Source organism: Felis catus, chromosome B1, assembly GCF_018350175.1.
Source record: "Felis catus isolate Fca126 chromosome B1, F.catus_Fca126_mat1.0, whole genome shotgun sequence".
Classification (NCBI taxonomy): Eukaryota; Metazoa; Chordata; class Mammalia; order Carnivora; family Felidae; genus Felis; species Felis catus.
Window position 1 is genome coordinate 15,645,186 of NC_058371.1, and position 26,920 is coordinate 15,672,105.

General features: G+C 44.7%; 1 protein-coding gene across 2 annotated transcripts in view; it reads right to left on the reverse strand.

The window, feature by feature from the left end:
* The window catches only part of CENPU (centromere protein U), a 41,935-nt gene extending 21,756 nt beyond the window's left edge, over positions 1-20,179 (reverse strand). For both annotated transcript variants that reach the window (XM_045055215.1, XR_006596280.1), the window contains exons 1-6: positions 20,041-20,179; positions 16,750-16,798; positions 15,296-15,413; positions 11,699-11,804; positions 3,656-3,716; positions 2,969-3,211 (exon numbers count right to left, since the gene is read on the reverse strand). In XM_045055215.1, the coding sequence (XP_044911150.1) occupies positions 2,969-3,211; positions 3,656-3,716; positions 11,699-11,804; positions 15,296-15,413; positions 16,750-16,798; positions 20,041-20,081 (618 nt within the window). In that variant the 5' untranslated portion in view covers positions 20,082-20,179. The remainder of the gene's footprint in view (positions 1-2,968; positions 3,212-3,655; positions 3,717-11,698; positions 11,805-15,295; positions 15,414-16,749; positions 16,799-20,040) is intronic.
* Between the last annotated feature and the right edge of the window lie 6,741 nt (positions 20,180-26,920).

Consider the following 26,920-nt stretch of genomic DNA (forward strand, 5'->3'; position numbering starts at 1 on the left):
CAGCCAGGTCACGATCTCGCAGTCCGTGAGTTCGAGCCCTGCGTCGGGCTCTGGGCTGACGGCTCAGAGCCTGGAGCCTGTTTCCGATTCTGTGTCTCCCTCTCTGTCTGCCCCTCCCCCGTTCATGCTCTGTCTCTCTCTGTCCCAAAAATAAAATAAAACGTTGAAAAAAAAAATTAAAAAAAAAAGAAATAGCTGTTTCAAGCAAAAATGACAATATTGTAAGGTTAGGTTTACAACGTATGTAGAAGTAAAACACGTGACAAAAACAGCACAGAGGATGACGGATGGATAAATGGAATAATATTGTTATGTAATTAGATTCATGTAGTGGGAAATGATGAACTGTCAGGAAGTAGGATGTATGGTAGGAAGTGGTAACATACTAAGTGGACTTTGCCAATTGAAGGATGCAAAGTTTTTAGTTTTATGTTTATCAATTTTTGAGAGACAGACAGAGTGTAAGCAGAGAAGGGGCAGAGAGAGTGGGACACAGAATCCGAAGCAGGCACCAGGCTCTGAGCTGTCAGCACAGAGCTCGATGTGGGGTTCGAACTCACAAACCTCGAGATCATGACCTGGGCCGAAGTCAGAGGCTCAACCCACGGAGCCACCCAGGTGCCCCAGACGGATACAAATTTTTAAACCCAGACTCAACCACTTAAAAAAAAAAAAATACTCTTAAAAGAATTAAGAGGCATAGGGCGCCTGGGTGGCTCAACTGGTTAAGCATCCAACTTCGGCTCAGGTCATGACCTCACGGCTCATGAGTTGGAGCCCTGCATCGGGCTCTGTGCTGACAACGTGGAGCCTACTTCAGATCCTCTGTTTCCCTCTCTCCCTGCCTCTCCCTCCCCATCTCTCTCAAAAATAAATAAACATTAATAAAAAAAATTAAGAGGATAACTGAGAAGTCAATAGAAGAGAGAAAATGGAATACCAAAATATATTGTTAATCCAAAATTAGCAACAGAAAGAAAAAAACGAAGGGAAAATGGAAAACAGTAATAAGATGGTAGACTTGAACTTGATTATACTTAAAAATTACATCAAAAGTAAATGGGCTTGGGGTGGCCATTTACTGGGTGGCTCAGTCGGGTGAGTGTCTGACTCCTGATTTTGGACTCCCTCTGCCCCTCCTCCACCTGTCTGTACACATGCCCGAGCTTTCTCTCAAAAAAAAAAAAAAAAAAAAAAAAAAAAAAGCTGAACTCATAGACACAGACAGAAATGGTGGTTACTAGGGGCTGGGGGAAAATGGGGAGGTGTTGGCCCAAAGATCCAATTATAAGACGAATAAGTTCTGGGAATGGAATGTCCAACAGAGTGATTATAGTTAACGATACTGTATTATATACTTGAAAGCTGCCAACAGAATAGATCTTAAATGTTCTTCATTTCCAAAAAGAAATGATAATTATGTGAAGTGATAGGGATATTAACTAATACCACTGTGGTTAATTTTGCAATATATAATTGTATCAAACCAACACCTTAAACTTACACAATGTTATATATCTATTATATCTCAACAAAACTGGAAAAAATAAACAGGTTGTAAACAAATGGGCGAAAAGAGATATACCGTGCAAAGTGAGCATAAGAAAGCTGCTGGGTTATATGAATATCGAACACTATGTATTTCAAGACAAAAAAATATTATAAGAAATTACAAGGAGACATTTCCTAATGGTAACAGAACATAATGATAGTAGCCACTCATCAAGAACATAGAATGTTAAGTAAGCATGCAATTAAAAACATAGCTTCTGTACTTGAGATAACAGTATTATGTCAAGGTTAATTTCCTGGTTTTAATCACCGCACTTTGGTTATATAAAATGTAAGAATTAGATTAAGATGGGGAAAAAATGTGTGGGAACTTCCTGAACTATCTGTGCAACTATAAGTCTAAAATTGACAAAACAAAGAACAAAGCTACAAAATTCACAATGCAAAACTTCAGAGAACTAAAGAGAATCTGCAAAACTGGGATATTAACAAACACCTAAAACATCTCCTTTGTAATCAAGTAGACTACCCCCGCACCATAAAAAGACTCTACGGAGACGTAATATCTGAACGCATGTCCATCAACTTGACCTGAGAGGACATTCACAGAAAACCTCCAACAACTGCCAACTCAAGTTCACATGGGATGTTCACCAGACAGACCAGAAAGAGGCAGATCAACATGAATACGCTTCTGTTTGCGTAGAAAGGGGACAGTAAGAGAAAATAGATCCCTCTTTGTTTATTTTAGCAGAAGGAAACTCAGGAAGAGAACACAGAAACCAGCCGAAATGTTACCTGTTCAGTGGGGGAGGAAGACGGAAAGCGGAGAATGAGGCAGCAGGAACACAATATACTTAGAATTCTTTTTGAACATGAATGAGAATTATTCAAAGCATTAAGCCAAATGGATAAAATGACATATTAAGAGCTTGTCCCAAAGATAACATATGCCACCAATTTAAAACAGAGTGTTTAGGACCCGGAAATCTTATCTCAGCAATGTTTTTCTACGGATATGATCGAGGGTGTACACAAAGATTTAGCTAGGAAGAAATTCATGAATGAAAGCACCTAAAAATTTTTGACTGCAACCATTCATTCGTAAGAGATTAAACTGTGGCACATTCATGAAGGAAATGTCGTGCACTTGTGAAAATGGCATCCCAGAACACCAAGTGACCAGGCCGGTCCACTCAGGGTGAGGAAAAAGCTCCGTTAAGGGACTGAGGCGCACAGATCAAAGAGCACGCGTCTTTTACGGGGATGGGATCGTGGGTGATCTCATCCTCCTTTCTACACCTTCTGAATTTTCTAAAATAAACATTTTTATAACAAAAATACATATTAGCTTTTTAAAGAATCAAAGGAAAGAGAGGAAATGCTTTATTTTCCTCCTCAACATTTTTCAGTCAACTTTTTTTCTCCCCAACGGAGATGACAGACACGCTCTTACCGACCGACTTTCTGTCGCCAGGGTCGCTTTTTCAACACCAGACGTGGCGCTAAGGGGTCCTACTCTTTTAGGAGTGGTGGACTCAGCTGGTTTCTCTGGAAGTTCCGAAGATATACTCGGTGTATCTGGAACAGGTTCACATTGTTCTGTACTCATTTTCTCCGCTGGTTTAACTTTCCTTCTTATATCACCTTCTTCGGGGCTTTCAGATTCATTGCTAATGGGCTTGACTTTTCTTGCTGGCTATGCCAAGAAATCAGCATTACTGGTTTAGAAAACACAAATGCTTACCATCTTCCTGTAATAGTAGACAGCCTTAAAATCCACATTTCTCATTTCCCACCCTCAAGCCTGAACATAATAGGAAGATGGCGACAAAATTAGTGGGTAAGTGGGGAAACCCAGATTTAAAGGCTCCATGTGAACACTCCAAGTTCACTCTGCCTCTGTAGATCCCGAACTAAACACAGGAATGCTGTGAAAACTGACAGGGTACATGCGGGTTTGAGACCTATGTAATGAAAAGCACTTAAGACATAAAACACATTTCCCTTTTTACTCTAAAAGTATCTCCTGAAACGTAATATTCTTCCTCTGTGTAAAATGTGCACATTTTCTCTGCTTGCCTCCAATCGAGATAGGATATGAAATATGTTGCAAAAGATAGAAGAGAACACTCCTACACACCTTTTTTGCACTCATTTCTACAGACGTGTCTTCACTTGCTTCGATTTCGTAAGTGTCTGACCTGTGTGAAAGAATAAACCATCAACATCTTACACTTCCTTCATTTTTATTCACATGCTGCATAGAGGTTGCTCATCCAATATGAAAACAAGCTCAATTTAGTGAGATTTCTCACGTGTCCCGGATTTATGGGTCATCTCCCACTTCTTCTGACACCCAGGGCAGCCAAGCGTCCTGTTACTGCACCACAAGACATGTGGTCATGTCTAAGAAATGTCCTTTCCCTGGTGTTCCCACTCCCAGGTACATGGGCCACCAGTTGAACTAAAAGCTAATCCACAGACGCTAGACCTATCATTAGGGGATATAAAAAGGAATACCAGTTTTTTCTTTGAAATGGAAAAAAAAATAATCCTAAACTTCTGATGAGAGATGAGAATTCATTTTTTCATTCAATTCAACATTCATTTAATACCAACTTCAAAATGCAAAGCGCAGTGAATAAAATTACTTTAAAAATGAGAGCCTTCAGGGGCGCCTGGGTGGCTCAGTCGGTTAAGCGTGTGACTGGCTGAGATCATGATCTCGTGGTTCATGGGTTCGTGCCCCGCGTCCGGCTCTGTGCTGACGGCTCAGAGCTTGGAGCCTGCTTTGGATTCTGTGTCTCCTTCTCTCTCTGCACCTCCCCCTCTTGCACTCTCTCTCTCTCTCTCTCTCTCAAAAATAAATAAACATTAAAAAAAATTAAAAATGAGAACTTTCCTTTAAGTCCACTGTCTGGTAGGAAGGCCAAAGACAGTAGCAGGCCTGGCCATTTCTGCCCACTCCAGGGCTCCATGAACAAGCAGTCCCTCGGCCAGGGTTCCCTCCGTGAGTTGGCCAGAACCGCAAGGGCTGCCCTACAGTCTGAGTCCATCTCTGCCCGGTCCCCATTCTTCTACCTTTAAGTTTCACAGAAAGGTCTACTAATAAACCTCTTCCGTTCTAATTCTGCCTCACTGTACTTACCTGGCCTGGCACAGCGGCCTTCTACGCCGTGCACACAGGCCACCGAGAGCCCCTCAAGGGTGCGAGGCATGCCAGGGAGAGAAGGCTGGCATTTCAGAAGGATGGCGCTGGAAGCCGTATGGTGGGCGGGCCAGAGGGAGAGAGCAATCCCGGAGCCAAGGACAGCGGGCCGGGCTTTGCTGCGGGAGTGCTGGCGAGATCAGCAAGGGCTTACGCTGTGGCAGGGCAGGGAGAGGAAAACGCAGGCCCTCTGGGTCATCACAGGCCACACGAATAGGACTGGTCAGAGATAAAAGGGGGATGACGCCCAGGTGACAGCAAGGCCGTTAACCTAGAGAATGCGGAAGGAGCCTGTTGACACCGGGTGAGAGAGGAAAGGACTGAGCTCGGTTTTGCCTTTGTGGAATCCAAAGTGCCTGTGGGCATCTAGGGGTACCCGGCGGAGCCGGGATATGGCGTGCCCTGGAGAAAGGCGGGGCCAGACAGACAGACGAGGGGAGCAGAGGCACGACAGTAATATTCGGGGCGGGTGGAGAGAAGAGAGCTAAGGGCAGCATCACCTGTGCACACAGCAGCGAGGGAGCAAGGAGATCAAGGAACAAAGAACCGAACACATCCCCGGTAAGAGACAGCAGGTGCTGATGCCTCCGCGAGTCCTGGGAAATGCCGCTCTCTCTCCAGTGCCTCCCCGCCGCCTTGACTCCCCTTTGTGTCCACACACAGACCCTAACTTACCAAATAGTTTATTTCTGGGGAGCTTACCTCACGATCAAAACCGAGATTACCAAGGACATCCATATGGTTAAATACAACGCACGCGTTCAGTTCTCGCGTGACTTGCTTCTCAACCGCACTCGGGCCACCTGACCGCCCAACACACACTCCCTCTGCTACTCCTGTGAACCAGAGCTGCCCTGGTTTTCTTCTTTTGCCTCCAGATGCTTTTCTTCTCGCCTTCACAAGCTCCTTCCTCTCTTCGGGACGGCAGGTGGGCTTTCAAGACGGGGGCCCCGTCCTCGCCTGCCCTCGGGCAGCCTCCCCCCGCGAGGCCCCACTCGCCCACAGCTCCACACCCCCACCACCAAGAGGCCAACAACTTCAGCCACAAGTCCAGCTTGGCCCTCTCCTCTGAGCGCCAGACCCAAGTACATAGCTTTGCCATGCCTACACCCATTCATGATGGCCTCAGGATGAAGTTACTGCATCTTGTAGGATTAAGCGCTAGTCACGGGCACTGTCATCGACCCACGTGTACAAACCAGGAAGCCAGTAGTCTGCCAGTAACGCTTACCCACCCTCCTAGAGCCAACCCACCACCAAGCCCGCTGGTTGACTTTCTATTGCTTAAGCTCAGTCACTTTTTCCCTCTGTTGTAACTGTCCTAGTCCTGGCGGCCCTGGGCTACTAAAACACTTCCAGACTGGTCTCTCCAGTGCACTCCTGCCTCTCTCAAATCCATTTTCCACACAGCAGCCAGAGGGACAGTTTTTCCATGCAGTTTTTACCTGGCCACGCCACGCTTTCTTAAAATTCCTTAACTGCTGAGCTTCAGGACAAAACTCCTTACCAACTACATACGATGGGATTAGGTGTGGCTGCAATGCGAGAAAATATACCCCCAAAATGGTTTAAACAAGACGCTTTATTTGCCTCTTAATAAAACTCGAGATCATTCATGGAAATTTGGACAGTCCCACCGTGATCAGAGACCCGTATTCCTTCCACTTCACGGCTCGACCTTCTCTGCCCACAACGCCCGCTCAAGCTTCAGCTGCCACATCCACTTCCACCATCAGGAAGAAGGAAGGCGCAAAGAAGGGCATAATCCTCCCTATAAAGACACTTATGGAAGCTGCAAAAATTCAGTCACGAAGACACCTTAGGGGCAAGAGAAGCTAGGAGATCCACTCTTCATTCTGACACCACATGCTCGGCTGACATCAAATGTGCTGTCCCTGAGGAAGGAGGGGAAGACACTGGGGCAGACGACCAGCACGCTTTACCATCCGTGACAAAGTAATTACTATCTTGCTGTGTGCTCCCCTCTTCAGTCTCCATACCCCGAGTCACCCCAGCTCTTTTCAGTCCCACAGACGCCCTCCGCTCCCTGCCACCACGGGGCCTTTGTGCCTACCATTTCACCTCCATGGAACATTCACTCCTCCCCCACCCCACCAACCCAATTCCCATCACAGGGTCACCCGCTTCCCCGTGAGGTTCATCAGGGATCCTTCAGTAATATCTACCGTTCCATAAGCTCCAGGACAACAAGGGTTATGTCCACTCTGAGTTATTACTGTAAACCGAGAGCCTCACTCAGGGCCAGGCATGTGGGCGGTGCTCAATGAATGCTGACAAAATGCAAACAATAATAGCTCATATTTGAAAGTTCCCTATGTACCAACCAGTTTTAAGAGCTTAAGAGGATAAATTCAGCTTAAACAATCCATGACGTAGATTGTACTACTACTTTACTTTCCAGATGAAGGAATTAAGAAGTTAAAGGTCTGGCCCCAGGCCCAGTACCTTAGAAGTGGCCTAACGAGGACCTGAACTGGCACAAGAGGTTGAGGGCCAGTTGCCTTAACCAGGGCACTGCACTTACACCTCACGAACAAAGGGATTCAAATGTTCACTGAATGCCTACTGCGTGCCAGGTGGTGATCTAGGCACCCGAGGAACAGCAGGGAACAGAACAAAGTTCTGCTTTTTAAGCTACTCCTATTGGGGAGAGACAATGAACAAATTAAAAAATGAACATAGGGGGCGCCTGGGTGGCTCAGTCAGTTAAGCGTCCAACCTCAGCTCATGATCTCACAGTTCATGAGTTCAATCCCTGCATCAGGCTCTGTGCTGACAGCTTGGAGCCTGGAGCCTGCTTCGGATCCTGTGTCTCCCTCTCTCTCTGCCCCTCCCCCACTCAACGCTCTCTCTCTCTCTCACTCTCAAAAATAAACAAACATTAAAAAAAAAATTAGGGGCGCCTGGGTGGCGCAGTCGGTTAAGCGTCCAACTTCAGCTCATGATTTCACAGTTCGTGAGTTCAATCCCTGCATCAGGCTCTGTGCTGACAGCTTGGAGCGTGGAGCCTGCTTCGGATTCTGTGTCTCCCTCTCTCTCTGCCCTTCCCCCACTCAACGCTCTCTCTCTCTCGCTCTCAAAGATAAACAAACGTTAAAAAAAAATTAAAAAATGAACATAAAATATTGGCTTGGTAGAGGTGAATGCTGTGAGAAAAAGATTAGAGAGAAAATATACTGATGAAGAAAGGTGATATTTTCTATGAGGCAGCAGAGTGGATTGCTATGATATGGTGACATCTGAAATCTAAAAGGAAGCATAGGAGCAAGCCTTACAGAAGGCCTACAGAAGAGCAATCTGGGCACCTGAGATGGTACATGCAAAGGCCCTGAGGTGGTACATATTTAAGAACTTGATATTAAAATGATGCTGAGGGAAATAAGCCAGTTACAGAGGGACAAATAAATACTGTATTATTCCACCTATATGAGGTATCTAAAACAGGCCAATGCATAGAATTGTTTTCTTTTATGGGGCGCCTGGGTGGCTCAGTCGGTTAAGCGTCTGACTTCAGCTCAGGTCATGATCTCACGGTTCTTGGGTTCAAGCCCCACGTTGGGCTCTGTGCTGACAGCTCAGAGCCTGGAGCCTGTTTCAGATTCTGTGTCTCCCTCTCTCTCTCTGCCCCTCCCCCACTCGTGCTCTGTCTCTGTCTCAAAAATAAACATTAAAAAAAATTAAAAAAAAAAAAAAAAAGAATTGTTTTCTTTTTAAACTATTCCAAAAAACAGTAAAGGAAGGAAAACTTCCAAATCCATTCTATGAGGCCAGCATTATCCTGATACCAAAACCAGATAAAGACACCACAAAAAAAGAGAACTACAGGCCAATATCTCTGATGAACACAGATGCAAAATCCTCAACAAAATACTAGCAAACTGAATCCAACAACACGTTAAAAAAAATCGTTCACCACGATCAAGTCGGATTTATTTCTGGGCTGTAAGGGTGGTTTAATATTCACAAATAAATGTGACACAACACATCAATAAAAGGATAAGAACCATAAGGATATTTCAATAGAAGCAGAAAAAGCATTTGACAAAGTACAACATCCATTCATGATAAAAACCCTCAACAAAGTAGGTTTACAGGGAACTTATCATAATAAAGGGCATATATGAAAAACCCACAGCTAACATACTCGATGGTAAAAAATTCATCTATTCCCCTAGGATCAGGAACAAGACAGGGATGTTCCCTCTCACCACTTTTATTCACCATAGTACTAGAAGTACTAGCCACAGCAATCAGACAACAAAAAGAAAGAAATCCTCATAAGGAAGAAGCGACTCTTTACAGACAAGATACTCTATGTAGAAAACCCAAAAGACTCCATCAAAACACGGCTAGAACTGATAAATGAATTCAGTGAAGCTGCAAGATACAAAATTAATGCACAGAAATCTGTGGCATCTCTATACACCAACGATGAAGCAGAAGAAAGAGAAATTAAGGAATAAATCCTATTTACAACTGCACCCAAAACAATAAGACACCTAAGAATAAATCTAATCACTGGCATAAAAGACCTGTACTCTAAAAACTATAAAACACTGATGAAAGACATTGAAGACGACACAAAGAAATGGAAAAACATTCCGTGTTCACGGACTGGAAGAACAAATATTGTTAAAATGTCTACACTACCCAAAGCAATCTATACATTCGATGCAATCCCTATCAAAATACCAACAGCATTTTTTAAAATGTTTATTTATTTACTTAGAGAGAATACAAGCAGCAGATGGGCAGAGAGAGGGAGAGAGAGAATCTCAAGCAGGCTCCATGATGTCAGAGCAGAGCCCAATGCAGGGCTTGATCCCATGAACTGTGAGATCATTACCTGAGCTGAAATCAAGAGTTAGATGCTTAACTGACTGAGCCACCCAGCTGCCCCAACAGTATTTTTCACAGAACTAGAACAAACAATCCTAAAACGTGTATGTAACCACAAAAGACCCCAAATAGCCAAAGCAACCTTGAAAAGCAAAAGCAAAGCTTGGAGTCATCACAACTCCGGACTTTAAGTTACATTACAAAGCCGTAATATGTAATATGCCACTATGGGACTGCACAAAAATAGACACACAGATCAACAGAATAGAAAAGCCAGAAACAAACCCACAACCCTATGGTCAATAAATCTTTGACAAAGCAGGAAAGAATATCCAATGGGAAAAGGACAGTCTCTTCGGCAAATGGTGCTGGGACAACTGGACCACTTTCTTGCACCATACACAAAAATAAACTCAAAATTGATGAAAGACCTAACTGTGAGACCTGAAACCATAAAAATCCTAGAAGACAGCACAGGGAGTAACATTTGGCATTAGTCATAGCAACCTTTTTTTAGACAGGTCTCCTGAGGCAAGGGAACCACAAGCAAAAATAAACTGATGGGGCTTCATTATAACAAAAAGGTTCTGCAGAGCAAAGGAGAAAGTCAACAAAACGAAAAGGCCACCTACAGAATGGGAGAATTTTGCAAATAACATATCTGAAAAAGGGTTAGCATCCAAGATGTATAAAGCATTTACAAAACTCAGCACCTAAGAAAACCCCCAATAATCCAATTATACACTGGGCAGAAGACATGAACAGATATTTCTCCAAAAAGGCATCCAGATGGCAACAGACACATGAAAAGACGACCATCACTTATCCTCAGGGAAATGCAAATCAAAACCTCGCGCCTATCAGAATGGCCAAAATCAACAACCCAAAAACAATGGGTGTTGGTGAAGATGTGGAGAGAAAGTAACCATCACGCGCTGTTGGTGGGGCTGCAAACTGGTGCAGCCACTGTGGAAGACAGTACAGAGGTTCCTCAAAAAGTTCCAAATAGAACTACCCTATGATCCAGGAATTGCACTACTGAGTTTTTACACAAAGAATGCAAAAACCCTAATTCCAAGGGTACGTGCACCCCTATGTTTATAGCAACATTAGTTACACTAGCCAAATCATGGAAGCGGCCCAAGTGTTCATCAATTTGTGAACGGATAAAGCGGTGGTACATATATACGATGGAATATTACTCAGCCATTAAAAAAGAATGAAATATTGCTATTTGTAATGACTTGGATGGAGCTGGAGACTATTATGCTAAGCAAAGTCAGTCAGTCAGAGAAAGACAAATCCCATATGATGTATACAGAAACAAAACAAAGGAGCAAAGGGTTTAAAAGAGAGAGAGAGAGAGAGAGAGAGAGAGAGAGAGAGAGAGAGAGAGAGAGAGAGAGAGGGGCAAACCAAGAAGCAGAATCTTAGCTTTGAAGAACTGATGGTTACCAGAGAGGAGGTGGGGGGAAATAGGTAATGGGATTAAGGAGGGTACCTGTGATGAGACCCAGGTGATTCGAATTAAAATAAAAACTTGAAAAATTCTTTCCCTCCCTCCTTGTCTTAACCTTAAAGCAAAACTAGCTTCACGAGCATGTTTTCTAGAATAATCAGTTAAATGTCAATTGTAATGACTTTTTTTTTTTTAATTAAGCTGGATTTTTTTATAAGTGAGGTATAACAGACATATGTTAGTTTCAGGTGTACGACATAACGATTGGATACTTGTATATACTGAAAAATGATCTCCACAATTAGTTTAGTTAACGTCTGTCACTAAACAGAGCTACAAATTTTCTTCTTCTTGTGACAACTGTCCAGATCTACTCTCTTAGCAGCTTTCGAACATACAACACAGTATCACCTCTATCACCATGCTGTAATTACATCCCCGTGACTGTTTTCTTTGACGGGAAAGTTGTACCTATAATTAATTATAAGTAATATTAATTTTTGAAAATAAGTTTTTATGTACCGGTTCTCTTGAGGAAAAACTAAGTTGGCTCCAAAGATCTTTAAAGAGCTTTAGTTTTATAAGCCTCTACCTGAGAGAGCGTCTCGGAAATCCTACTAACCCCAAATAAACAACTGCTGAAAGTAGAAGCTTACCTTTTCTCCACTTCTTTTCCTTCAGGAGTTGAAGGGATGGGTGAACCACAGTGTGTGGAGAATTCTTCTTCATCAGCATATATAGCAGTGCTGTGTAAAGGAGGGTCTGCAAAAGACGTTTTTTTTTAAAGTACAACTTTCAAAGTCTGGCAGCTTGGGCAGCGTTTAAGTTTGTTCCCTCACAACGGCGACCTCAGTTTTAATGGCTACCAATTACACAGGCTACTTCCTTCCCGAATGTTCTTGCGCTCACACCTCAACAATGAGAAATTTAAACCATTTCATTCGTAAATACGTGGGCATTTATCAGTGGTAACCTGTATTACTGTATTTACATGCTATCTGGAAATTTTTTAAGGATATAAAAGAAATTTAAAGAAGCCTGACGTTCTCAGTCCTCACCTGACAGAGCATCACGGCCCTACTTGAGAGATCACTACGCTCGTGATCAGCTCCGAGGCTTACAGGGCTTGGCCCACGGGACTCTAGAACCTCATCAAGTTCCCAGCTAGGAGGAGGGGGCCCTCTGGGGAAGGATTCCAGTCTTCTCCCTCCTTCTCTTCCCCTGCACCGTTTGAGCCTTTCCCTAGCACAAGGAGCTAACTTCAGCGAGCAAGATGAAAGGGAGGGCGACCAAATGGCCTTGGTGGAAAGGCACGGAAGAGGACCCTGGGGGGAACAGAACACTCCTACCTACTCAGGTAAAAAGAGAGACCTCAACACACTGGGCTGGGGCTGGGCTGGTGGCAGGAGGGGAGAGCTTGGGGGAGGGTGGGAGGTGGCCAGGAATGGGAGAGTTGAATTGCTGCAAGGGGGGGTGGGATGGGGGGGTGCCTGGTAAGAGCCAAGCTACTACTTGTGTTCGAATTTTAGCAATTTTAGCCTGGCAGTGGCAGCGTAAGCACCATGGTGTGGCTTTAAACGACATGGGTTCAGACAGTTGCTTAAGCAGTGAACACGTCCATGCACAATTTTAACATCAGTATATACTCTGTGTTGCCCTCAACTAGGCAAAGGGATTTATTCACTACTGCCCATCACAAAGAGTAAAAGAGAAACAAACCAATCCTGAATCTCCGTGTGTAACCAGTCATACAAACTGGACCCTCACACCTCAACACATAAAGAGAGACACCCCAATTTTAACAAGATGAATACTCCAATTTAAAAATGGATAAATGATTTGAATAGGCAGCTCCAGATACACAAATGGGCCAAAAGACACATAGAAACATGGTCAGCATCATTAGTCACTAGGGAAATAAAACTCGAAGCCACAATGAGATACTACTCCACATCCATTTGGATGGCTGGCATCAAAAAACAAAACAAAACACAACAAAACAACCCCAAGTGAGGATGTGGAGAAACTGTATTACTAGTGCAAATGTAAAATGAATGTTGTGGCCTCAAAAAAGCGAACACAATTACCTTACATCCAGCAACTCTACTTCCGCGTAGGTGCTCCCAAGAAGTGAAAGCAGGGACTCCCATGGATGTTTGAACACCCGTGTGTATGGCAGCATTATTCACAATAGTCACAAGGTAAAAGCAACCCCAGCGTTCACTGCCAGATGACTGGACATACACACAGGATGGAATATTACTCAGTTTCAAAAGGAAATTTGGACACAGGCTACAACACGGGGGAGACTCTGAAGACATAATTAAGTGGAAAAAAAAGAGGAAAAATATTGTCTGATTCCTCTCAAAGGAGGCACCTAGAGCAGTCAAATTTACAGAAACAGAAAGTTGGGCTGGGAGGTGTGGGGAATGAGGAGGTGTGGCTTAATGGGCACAGGCTTTCAGTTAGGGGCAAGGGGAGGTTCTGGGGGGGGATGGGGAGGATAGCTGCAGGAGAACGGGAGCGGGGTGATGCCACAGAAATGTACTTTTAAAAATGGTTAGGGGCGCCTGGGTGGCTCCGTCGGTCAAGCAGCCGACTTCAGCTCAGGTCACGATCTCATGGTTTGTGAGTTCGAGCCCCGCGTCGGGCTCTGTTTCAGATTCTGTGTCTCCCTCTCTCTCTGACCCTGGAGCCTGTTTCAGATTCTGTGTCTCCCTCTCTCTCTGACCCTCCCCCGTTCATGCTCTGTCTCTCCCTGTCTCAAAAATAAATAAAACGTTAAAAAAAAAAATTAAAAAAAAAACAAACAACGGATTACGGAACTAAAACATTTTTTAGGAATGCAGTATGACGCCTGCTACAGCACAGAGGAACAGTGAAAAGACTCTGCTAAATGCAAGAAGCCAGTCACAAATGAACACGGAGTAGGACTCCATTTGTATGAAGAGGCACAAACAGGGAGGAGGTGTATGGCTGGCAGGGGTTGGGGGGGGAAGGACGGGTGGGGACTGAATGCCAACAGGCACAGAGTTTCTCGCCGGGGTGATTAGGATGTTCTGGAATAGACAATGGTGACGGTTGTGCAATTTGGGGGCCACACTAATGTACCACTGAAAAGGAGGTATTGTCTTTAAAAGTTTTTTAAATCTATTTATTTTTGAGAGAGAGAGAAAGAGACAGAGAGAGAGAGAGCGTGCGCACAGGGGAGGAGCAGAGAGAGAGGGAGACACAGAATGTGAAGCAGGCTCCAGGCTCTGAGCTGTCAGCACACAGCTGGATGCGGGCTCGAACTCACAGACCGCAAGATTCGTGACCTGAGCTGAAGTCGGACGCTTAACCGACTGAGCCAGGTGCCCACGTTCTGCTCATTTTTGACCTCTGAAGTGGCCAGTGACATAAACAGAAGCAGTCCCACCTGGGCCAGGTGCCAGCCCTGCTTTCCTCACACTCCAAGAAACACAGATGAAGCTCTCCCCCTGGCTCTCCCGAAGCATCCTCTGCCTCTGTGTATTTCCGCAAAGGGAAAATTATCCCTCTTCTAAGTAAAACCCCTTACTGAATCACTCTATTGGTCATATGGAGTGAGAAGTATAGTTCATATTCCTCTTTCTACAGAGTACTATAATAGGTGCCCTATTAGGACTGGCTTGTGGACAAATGCTCCTAGAAGAGTTCCGCTTTGATAAATGTTTAATAGACTTCTTAATGGGGTGCCTGGGCGGCTCAGTCCGTTAAGTGTCCAACTTTGGATCAGGTCACGATCTCATGGTTTATGGGTTTGAGCCTGAAGCCTGCTTCAGATCCTGTGTCTCCCTCTCTCTCTGCCCCTCTCCTGCTCGTGCTCTGTTTCTCTCTCCCTCTCTCTCAAAATAAATAATGAAACATAAAGAAAAAAAAAATTTAAAAAAGAGTTCTTACTTCTAATGTACTTAAAAGTGAGACAAATTAACTCAAAATATTAAGTACTCCCCAGAACACTACAGTCATATGCAGACAGCTGATTTTTAAAATCTGAAAAGATGTCCATATTAAAAAAAAATTTTTTTTAATGTTTATTTTTGATAGAAAAAGAGACAGAGGGAGAGCGCGGGGGAGGGGTGGAGGGAGAGAGGGAGACACAGAATCTGAAGCAGGCTCCAGGCTCCGAGCTGTCAGCACACAGCCCGATGCATATTTTTATTAGGAGCTAGCCCAAAGTTTTTAGGATAAACTACGTTAAAGTTTTTAAGATGAAGATTTAAAATACTAACCGAAGATTTCATAAGGTTCTTCATCTTTCTCATGTTCACCCAGTCTGCTGATGCTGGAGATACCAGAATTATCGGGAAAATCAAATACATTAGTAGGCTTCTGCTCTGGGCCAGCTTTCTAAAAGTGAATAAAGTCAAAGTCATTGAATTAGTTGTAACAACCGGGAACATTACAAAGTTGATTTATTTAGAAAGGATAATCCTGCTATCGTTGCTGCCTAAAGAAATGATCCTTAACACTTTTTGAGGGGGGAGTTGGGGGAAACAGACCCCTTTGAAAAACCAAGACAGGGGCTGGCTAAATTCTATCAAGGACCAGAGACTCAATATAGTAGGCTTTGCATCTGTTGCAACTGCTCAACTCAGCCACTGCAGTCTGAAAGCAGACAGTGACCTTGCAGAAAGAATTAAGCATGGCTGTGTCGCAATAAAACTTTATTTATGAATACTGAAATTTGAATTTTGTATCATTCTCACCTATCACGAGATAGTTGTCTTTTGATTTTATTCCAACCAATCAGAAAGGTAAAAATCTTTCTCAGCTCACAGGGTTGTACAAAAACAGGGAGCAGGCCAGATTTGGCCCATGGGCCATAGTTTGCCAACTGCTGATCTAGGGGAAGCTATGGGCCCTCTCCCCCACGCACCTGAAAGTTCATAAGGATACGCATGGGTAAAAACTCCCAAAGAAGAGACAAGGGTTTCTGGTTCAATATACCAACAGGCCCCATGACATTTACTACCCCAAATCTTCATGAAAGACCAAAACATACAGAAAATGAGAAAAAAAATCCATCACAGCTCTGGGAAATGGGGAAGGATGCCATTTACAGAAAAGAAAACATGAGGAAATTCTAGAAGATATGAAGGAGATGGTGTAAAATGGACCCAACAAAAACTTTCCCACTTACAGACCCTCACTATAAAATCCGTCACGGAGTACTTGGGGGTGGGATGCTAGAGAAGGGGAGCTGACAGGCCTTCCCATCCTCTGAGATGCAAATCAGCCTCCAGCTTCCAGCTGCCTTCCAAGAAAAGAAAGAAGTCAGGAAGGCTAAGAAATCCATCTCAGGCACTTTGGACTTCCCACGAAGGCAGGCTGGGAGCAGAGCTTTAAAACTTGAAGAATTCCGTGCCAGGTATGCTGGACTTTAGCCAAATGGCGAAGTGAAAAGAGCAAAATACAGAAAGCTGTACAAATTTTTACAGGATATCAATTATCCAAATGAAAATAAAACCAACCTAGGCCCAGAAAAAAAGATTCAAAATGTTAACAGGGATCATTTTTTGTAATATACTGGCAAAGATGGGAGGCAAAGGAATACACTTTTCACTACAGTAGAACACTGAGCTCACCGAGTGAAGTCTACGCGACTCGAAGCTTCCCACAAAACGTTCATCATTTCGTATTGTCAGTTATGAGATAATTATATTAAAGCGAGACGATAACTTACATCTTTCGTGGAATGTGTTTTTCCTATAGAGTTCTTTGAAGATCTCACACTATCGAACAGCAAAAACACACAAAAAGGAAATATTTAAAATAACTGGGGAAACACCGTAACTTGCAACCCTTTCGAAGCATTTTTTCCCCCAGATTATTGTCATCAGTTGCACAGAGAGTGAGCACCCAGAGAAAGTCAGGTTATGGCAAAATCCTTTGGGAAAACAGAACCTGTATCTCACACACATTTTTTTTTTTTTTTACGGGTCAAATCATATCACCGGTGTATAAAATAGCACACCTCTCTCCCTCAGGGACACAGAAACTCTTCATCCTGCTATATTCCTTTTCCCTGAGGACAAGTCAATAGTAGCGACTGACAGTTTCTGCAGAATAGAGCAAAAGGGAAGTAGGCTGGCATTTACTAGGCACCCGACACCCATTCTAGCCTGTGCCTGGCTCTTGCACGTATATTTCCTCATTTAGCTCCAACGGTCCTATAAAGTAGAAGTGAACCCCATCTGCAGAGTAAATTTGCCCAAAGCGGCACACAGCCAAGAAGCCGCCCGCGTCAAAATTTCCAGCAGTTCAAATCTACAGCTTTCCCCTTCCCACCGCTAATGCCCCTCCCTTGGGCACTGGGATAAAAGGACAAAGTTGTAGATCTTCAACAAGCGTAAACAAGATGTAACAACAGTGACTAAAATACAAACTGGAGGGGCGCCTGGGTGGCGCAGTCGGTGGAGCGTCCGACTTCAGCCAGGTCACGATCTCGCGGTCCGTGAGTTCGAGCCCCGCGTCGGGCTCTGGGCTGATGGCTCAGAGCCTGGAGCCTGTTTCCGATTCTGTGTCTCCCTCTCTCTCTGCCCCTCCCCCGTTCATGCTCTATCTCTGTCCCAAAAATAAATAAACGTTGAAAAAAAAAATTTTAATAAAATACAAACTGGAAATAGGAGTGTGTGGGGGAGGGGGAACAGTATTTCCAGTAAACATGTACCGTGTATCCTCCGTGCACCAGGCATCGCAGGACGGCACTGGGGGTACTTGGGTACGATACCATTACTCAGTCTCTGACTCTACAACTTGCTGTGCAGGCACCATTCGTGGAAAGCAAAATCAGTCCGGCGTGTCGGAATCAATATTTCTTTGAGTATTGTTTTATTTGCTAGAATTTCAAGAACATTCTGTATATTCTCTACCCACGTTCACCTACTGTTCACATGTTGTCTCATATGCCCTCTGTGTGTGTAGACTAGAGACAACATGCACCTTTACCCCTAAATAATTCAGTGTGCCTTTCCTAAGACAGCATTATCACGCATTGCCACAGTACAATTTCCAAATTAAGAAAATGAACACCGATAGGATCATATAATCTACTGTCCATATTCAAATTCTACCCACGTCCCCAGAATTTCCCTCAACATCTTCTTCTGTATTTTCAAAAAGTAAATACAAAAGAATAGAAAATGTAAGATTGCATTGAACGTTTGATTTTCATAACCTTTTTTTTGTTGTTGTTCTAGAAGTGTGTGGTGCACACGTGTGTATTAATTGGGATGTAAAACATCATTACTGTGAGTCACAGTAAACAAAACTGTGGAACTCTTTAGAGAGGTGGTTCTCAAACTTAAGACATCAGAATCACCTGGAAGGCTTCCAACAGACTGCTTGGCCCCACCCCAGAGATTCTGATTCCATCCATCTGGGATGGGATCTGAGCTGCTGCGTTTCTAACAAATGCACATTTCTAAAAACACTTTAAGGACCACTGCTTTATTTGATTCTCCGTTCCAAAGAAGAAGGTAGACCAGGTATTCATTTTACAGCATTTATGATTCCAGGGTTCGGGAAAAAGAAGTTACGTGACTTATCAAAGGTCACACAGCCAAGTAACAGAAAGAGGACTAGAAACCAGATTGCAGAACTTCTTATCCTCCGCTGACCCCTGGCTCTTGCCTCCTCTGTGCTTAAAAAAAGGTCAAGTTTCCACCTTCCCTAAGGGTAGGAGCAAGGTGCTGTTTCCAAAGATGGAAACCTCTGCGATACCGTATGTAAAAGTTTTGGTAGATGTGCACCAGTGAGTTTGGGGGAGGGGGATGAACAGATTTCAAGAGTCTCAAAGGCAAAAATGTTGTATGTATACACACACATGGAGAGAGTGGGACTCTCCATCGGGAGAGCCTTTGGTTCTCCCCACCATCAAGAGTCCCCACAGGAGTCTAGTCTCTCAGTTCATTCCACCTCCCTGCTCTGTCCTGCTCCAGGCTTTCCCCTAAGCTCTGCCTGGCTTGCATTCCGCTGTCACCCGGCATCCACAAACGCCACCTCCTACAGGGAGTCTTCCCACAGCCCAGGAGGAACTCCTGGACATGTGTATGTATGACCTTGCGTCCCCACCATAGCAGGCCGAGACCCCTTTAGCTAGGACCACACCAGGCCTTCGGGTGCGCTCAAGACACTGCGAGCAGGGCAACTGTCAACGAATCCATTAAAAATAACATTCTGGGGGCGGCTGGGTGGCTCAGTCGGTTAAGCGGCCGACTCCGGCTCAGGTCATGATCTCACAGTCCGTGAGTTCGAGCCCCGCGTCGGGGTCTATGCTGACAGCGCAGAGCCCGGAGCCTGCTTCGGATTCTGTGTCTCCCTCTCTCTCTGCCCCTCCCCTGCTCGTGCTCTGTCTCTGCCTCAAAAATAAACAAAAACATTAAAAAACTTAAAACAATAACATTCTGGAGAGCAGTTTGGCAGCCTATATTTAAATGCATGCCCTTTTTGATTAAGACAAAACTGCGTGACCCATCCTGGACCCCTTTTTAAGAATAACAAGCGACAGCTTGGTGCACCGGCTGGAGATTTGGTTCAGCTTTAACGTTCGTGTTACAAACACGGCAGGGTCTCGAAAATAAGAATCCTGACGGCCAGCCAGAGGGCAAACTTTCTAGAATGTAAAGTCTGGCAAGCAGGAGGCGGCTCAATGAGTTATTTGTTGGATATTTTGTTTCAAAATATTTCCCGCCTACTTTAGCCTACACTCGCGCACACAAAGCTAACCTTCTCTTCCACCCGCCAGGCAGCTTTCAGCTGTAACTGCTTTAAATCTCGCGGCCACCCTATGCACTTGGGGCTAATATTCCCATTTTATAGGTGGAAGACGAGACCCTGAGCGAGTTCCGCAGGGGCAGAGCCAGGGAGCCTCGCTACGCAGCACGAACAGCTCCGAGAGGCACAAAACGCGGCAGGAAGCGAAAGAGGTAAACGCCGGTGCCCGGGCTGCGTCCGCACGAACCGAAGTACTTACCCGCCGCGCCCCGGGCCCCGCACCCGCCGCGACGGAGCCATCCGAGTCCAAGGCTCTGCGGGTAAATGGAGCCAGAAAAATCCCGCCAAGCCGCGCGCCGCCCCAAGCGGTCAATCTGGACCGAGCCTGCGCGCACGCCCCGCCCCGCCCCGGACCGTTTAATCCCGCGGGTCCTCCCGGTCCTGGAGCGCCTGAGAAATCCCGGCTGGGATTATAGGAAAGCGGATCTGGAGTCAGCACCTTCCAACCAATTGCTGATGGTCCCTGAGACGTCAATAGTTTGCCGGGCTTTTCCCCGAGCCCGCGCCCGCGCCCGCGTCCGCGCCGGTTTTCCTAAACTCGGCAGTTCCGGAGCCGTAGGGGCCCGCCCAGGGGGCGGGGAAGGGGAGGAGCCGGAGCTGAAGCGAGGTAGCGCGGTGTTTCTGTGGGTACCCGGTCCAAACTCGGGTGGGAGCTCCCGGCGCTTAGGCTCCTGGGCAGTGAGAACGATGCATCGCCAACAAGGCAGGATTTGACTCTGCTGCTGCCCTTTAGCCAGCTGTGTGAGCTCGGCCTGTTATTTTCACCTCTATTCTAGTTTCCTCATTGTGAATGGGAAGGGCCCCTTCTGGAGCTAGTATTCTCTGATTCTGTCTTTCTGTTTACAAATTTATTCTGCGAAAGAATGTTGGGCCTTTACCACACCATAAATAAAAATGAACTTAAAATGGGTCAAAGACCTAGACTTAAAAAGGAAAATGATGCAACTTTAAGGAGAAAACAGAGCAAAGATACTTAATGACCTTGAGTTTGGCAATGATTTCGTGGCTGTGATTCCAAAAGCACAGTTTGGGATCACGGAAAAGTTCTGGAGATGGATAGTAGTGGATGGTTGTGTAACAACGTGCCTGTACCTAAGTGCATGCCGCTAAAGTGTACAGTTGAAAATGGTTAAAAAGCTAAAGTTGATGTTATGCAGATTTTATCACAATAAAAAGAACATATTTCATGCAAAGAATATAACATGTATAATGTAAAGACAAGCATAAATCGTGATCATTCCACCAGCCTTGGTAAATCCCTAAAGAATGTGTTAATTATTGTGTATTTCTCAACTTTATATAAATGATATTTAGTATGTACTTTGCAAGTGCTCTTAATCAAAGCTATGATTTTTAGATTTAGCCACATCGATTCATGTAGCTGTAGTTCATTCATTTTCATTGTCTTTGGAATGCTTTAAGTAAATACTCCACATTTCATTTATCCATCCCCCTGTGCATGGTTGTTTCAGTCTTTTTGCTCTGATCAACAATGCAGTGCCCAACATTCTTATAAGTGTTTCATATGACACATATCTGAGAGGTTCTCTACGGATAGACCTGGTAGAAATATTATTGCCTCAGAATAAAGACATTTTAAGCTTTACATGATAATGCCAATTTTTATACCTCGTTTTGTAGATTACAGTTTACATCCCCCATCGGCAGTATGTAAAAGTCCCCTTAGCTCCATATACATGTCAACACTTAGAATTTTTAAGACTTTTACATTTTTACCTAACTAGTGAGTTGAAATGGTATCCTATTATGTTTTTCATTTGCATGTCCCTTAAAACCATCATCTTTTCATCATTCCCAGTCCCTTCCTGATTCCTCCTCACTGAAACCACCTCACCCAGGAATCATTTGGGCAGTTGCCATAGGGGAATAAATCACCTTTCAGGAACCGAAGGTACCACCCTGCTGATGGGTTTAGAAATGGGGTTCCTGGAGCCACTGAAACTCGTCACTCTTAATAGAGTCGACAGGTAGCTCCATTTTCTGGGAAAAGGGCCATGGGTCTCAAACTTGTGGATCCGAAAAAAGAAACTGCCCAACTGTGAAGACGGGAAGATGTTCAGCACTGGATATAAAATAAAAACTGAACCCAAATAGGTGTAAAAAGTGAAAGGAGTTTATGAGCGTATGTCACTGAAAAGCCCAGATGCAGGATGGCTTTGACAGCGATGACAGTTTGACCTAGAGGTTTGAGAAGCCGTCAGGGCTCTGACGGGGCCATTTTCTTGCCCTTCTTATACATCAGCTTGTTATCAGGCCGTGTACATCAGCAGCAGCATTGGCAGCGACACTTGGGTTTATTGAGCATTTACTATGATCCAGGCACTGTTCTAAGTAGTAAACCATTTCAACCTTTCCCTAACCCTATGTGGTGAGCACTATAATCCCACTTTGCATATGAGGAAACGAAGGAGCAGTCCCACAGGTGCTAAGAGGTAGTGCCTGCATTAGGTCTTAGGATCCAAGCCCAGAGCGTGCACCTAGCAGCTGTTCCAAATCTCACATCACAACTCCACCATTCAAAACAAAGGGAGTAGCTATGTCCCAGTATTCCCAGAAAAAAGCTTAAGCTTTAACGGGGTTTTGGTGACATACCTACATGTGTCAGTGTTCTCCAGGGAAACAGAACCAATAGGAGGCGCGTGCACACCCACACTGCCTATATATATGTATATGTATGTATATTTATAAATATGAAATATATCTCTCATGTATACGTATTTAAAAAATAAAGTACCCAACTGTTAATACAGGAAGAGGTTCAGCACTCTAGATGGAATATTTATATACATCTACATGAGAGAGATTTGTGTTCGGGAATTATCTCACACGATTGTGGAGGCTGGCAAGTCTGAACTGGAGAGGGCAGGCCAGCAGCCTATACATTCAGGTAAGAGTTGGTGTTGCAGCCTTGAGTCTGAATTCTGCAGGACAGCATGCTGGAAACTCAGGCAGAATTTTTAGGCTGCAGTCTTGAGGCAGAATTTTTTCATCACTGGGAAATCCCAGTCTTTGCTCTTAAGGCCTTCAACTGATTGGGTGAGGCTCACCCACATTATGGAGAATACTCTGCTTTACTCAAAGTCTACTTATTTAAATATTAATCACATCTAAGGGGTGCCTGGGTGGCTCAGTTGGTTAAGCGGCTGACTTTGGCTCAGGTCATGATCTCGCGGTCCGTGAGTTCGAGCCCCGTGTCGGGCTCTGGGCTGACGGCTCAGAGCCTGGAGCCTGTTTCAGATTCTGTGTCTCCCTCTCTCTGACCCTTCCCCGTTCATGCTCTGTCTCTCTGTGTCTCAAAAATAAATAAACGTTAAAAAAAATTTTTTTAATAAATAAATATTAATCACATCTAAAAAAAAAAAAAAACAACCAAAAAACCCTTTCCAGCAACATCTAGACTTGTGTTTGACCAAGCAACTGGGGATTATAACCTTGACCCAAAAACATTAACAAAAAGACAACCTCTGGATCAACTCCTGGGGTCAAAGAACTGGAACACACTCACAAACTTCCCGGAACCACATGGATTCCTATTGGGATTGGGGTGGTGGGTAGGGGTTGGAAATTGGGAAAGCAGGAAATGGATGCTGTGGAGACAGGCAATTCCAATTCCTCTGCAGAAAGTTGCCCACGGTTGGTTGCAGAGCTCATCTGTCATAGGGAAGGCAGGATTTCAGCCTAGGTGTTCTAATACCAAACACATTGGTTCCACTCCCTCATGCTGCCTTCTGGGTTAAACTGTCAGATTCGAGCAGCGATTCTCAAATTGGGTGAATAAAGGGGAGAGGAAAGGGGGCGGATTCCAGGCTCTCTGGGGTGCGCGTGGTATGATGAAGCAAGTAATGCTATAACATGGACAAGACTCCCAGTTGCTCTGGTGTAGAGCCCAGTCTGGGTGGAAGAAAGTGAACGCGAAGGCCTAAGACAAGTATCAGAAGTGTGGGGGCTGGAGGCCAGCGGCTCGAGAGGGGAGAAGGATCAGTAAAGGGAAAAAGAAAAGCCCAGCAGATCAGAGAGGTTGCAGCCAAGGGAAGATGCGGTCACTGGGAAACTACGAAGACAATGGCAGATTACTTTTTCAGGAAGCCGTTGCCCATCAATACAGGAAAACCTTGGTTTGCGAGCAGAATCCATTCTGGAAACATGCTTATAATCCAAAGCACTTGTATATCAAAGCGAATTTTCCCACAAGAAATAATGGAAATTCGGATGATTCATTACACAACCCAAAAATATTCATATAAAAATGATTACAGTACTGAAATACAATACAATATAACAAAGAAAATACAAAATATAAAGAAAAATAAACAAATCAACCTGCACTTCTGTTTGCAAACTTCATGGCTGGTGTGAGAGAGACAAGACACAGGAGGGTTATTGTGTAGGAGACTTTCACTATCACTAACGGATGTTGACTGCAATACAGTATTAATAACCTCTTGTCATTTACTGTATTTCACGTAACTGGCAATAAGACAGCAAAGGAAAGGGTCTATATCTGCAGGCAGCCTGACCTAGAAGGAAGCAAAGCATTCCTAAGCTTACTCTTGGATGGAAAAACAAGGGACTGTCCACAGGTGCTTGGAAGTGACATAAAATACACAAGTGCCAGTTGTGGGCACCTTCCAATGTTCTGAAAGATCACTGATTTCTGCAAACACCACAGCCTGAGACGAAGCATCCAAGTGTGGGAGATGATCACCCACAGTCCCACAGCGCACGCATGTGAGATAGAGAGAGAAAGAGAGAGAGAGAGAGAGAGGAACCATTGGCTCGGTTGTGATCATGTGACATCCGGCGTCTCGTACTACTCATATTACAAGACATCGCTCATTTATCAAGTGAAAATTTATGAGAAATGTTTGCTCGTCTTGCGGAACACTCCCAGCAACAAGTTATCCGCAATCCAAGCTTCTACCGTATTTTCTCGTCAGATGTGTGCGTTGTGTGCACTCTTTCCATCGCCGTTAACCCTTTGTGAATGCTCGTTAAAGTCAACAACCTTGTAATCTTAGCGTACCTAGGGAGGTTGGGAAGAATTAGGGACAGTGGCCAGGACGGGTGAAGCATGGGTGTGGGAAGAGGGCTAAACACACAGGAGTGGAGGGAGGAAGGTCTGGAGCCCTGTAAGTAGCCTGGGCAACGTGAACAACCAGAGGGTGCTGGGGGATAGCAGAGGACAGGTGATTGCAGAAATTCTGGAGGACATCACAGTGGGAGGAGCATGATGTAACATACTTTCATGTTTGGACAGTGAAAAAAAAAAAACCACCACTATTGGAGCACATGGGGGGCTCAGGAGGTTGAGCATCCGACTCTTGGTTTCGGCTCAGGTCATGATCTCTGGGTTGTGGGATCAAGCCCTGCACTGAGCTCCACACTCAGCGTGGAACTGCTTAAGATTCTCCCTCTCTTTCTCTCCCCGCCCCAACCCCTCTACTCTGCTCCCATTCTCTCTCTAAAAAAAAAAAAAAAAAAAAAGTTTGATAAAACAAAACAACAACAACAACAACAACAACAACAAAACCCACCACAACGACTGCTTTTATAATACAGATGTAGAAAATAAAGAACTACAAAACATCTTGGACCTCGGGATGAACTGAATGCTTGGGCACAGACACTCCTCTGTGGAAATATATCTTCCCCATGAAATGGGTTGATGTATATATTAACTTCATGTTTTGGAATTATTAGTTTGATTTTCATTTCTTTATTTTTGAGAGACAGAGAGAGACAGAGTGCGAGCGGGGGAGGGGCAGAGAGAGAGAGAGAGAGAGGGAGACGCAGAGTCTGAAGGAGGCTCCAGGCTCTGAGCTGTCAGCACAGAGCTTGACGCAGGGCCCAGCCTGAACTGGGCCGCCCAGGTGCCCCTATTAGCTTGATTTTTAAGTGAGAATATTATTATTTACCTTACAGGTTTACCATGAAGATATGAGGTGAAGAATACGGAGTATTCATATACATTTATGCATACACTTACATATATACTTACATATACACTTACATATACGTCCATATCCATACATACACACATGCTTATCATTTCTTACTGGGCCTCTGCTTTCTTTCAGGGGAGCTCTTCTGTGGAATTTCCTGTTCAGAACCGTGGCCACCAGAGGGCAGATGAAGACCAGGACTGGAGGTCTGGAGATGTAATTGGAGACCAGAGTTCACATTTTCTGGTTCAAAGTCTGTTCAAGATTCGTAAGGCTACGTCTCTTAACTACCTGTTGCTCAACTCATTTTTCCTTGTCATGTGCATTATCCTCTCTTATACGTCGAGCTCATGCCTTTAAGTCTCCCTGAAGGCAAAGGGTATGATATTCTCGTGTGGGAAAGAAAATAAAGGAAATAATTTCTTTCTCAAATTTCCCTTCTGTGTTTTTTTTAACTTCCTGCAGCACCTACTAATTACTGGGTGCACAGGAATAACCCACTGAACTTGGCAGCTCTCTTTGGGAAGAAACTAAGGTCGTTATCTGTGGTAAACAGACCAACTGCTCACCATCTGTAACAATGACGCTGCGAAACGAACTGAAAACGTCCCGCGGGGCAAGGCCAGGGCCAAGGAGGAGGAGACCTCGGCTTGGACGGTTCCCTTTATGACAAAGAGGAAATAAAATTCAGAAAGGAAGCAGTACGCGGTATATTTTTCAGTTGGGGGGCAGAAAGAGTTTTCCATTGCCGTGAACTGCGATGACGTTCGATCCCTCTGTGTGTCACAAGCTCTCGGACGTTTCCTTGGCTCTGATACCCACTACTGAACTTTTTTGCCGTGCAACCAACGTCCTACTTTTTCTAGACCTAACTGGCACTGCCCGCAGCCAAGCTGAGATCACATGCCTGACCACTGCATCATGACCTGCAACGTCACATGTTTCAGATTCCATTCCCAGCTCCCTGCAGGGCTGCGTCTGGTGCAGGAAGCCTGGCAGGACCATTCCAGCAAAGTCCAGGATTTCTCTGGCCAAGCAATAGCTGATTCCAACCTGCAGAGGAATTCGTTTTATGACTCAAACTTGCGAAAGGGACACATGAGCGCACAAGTGAGA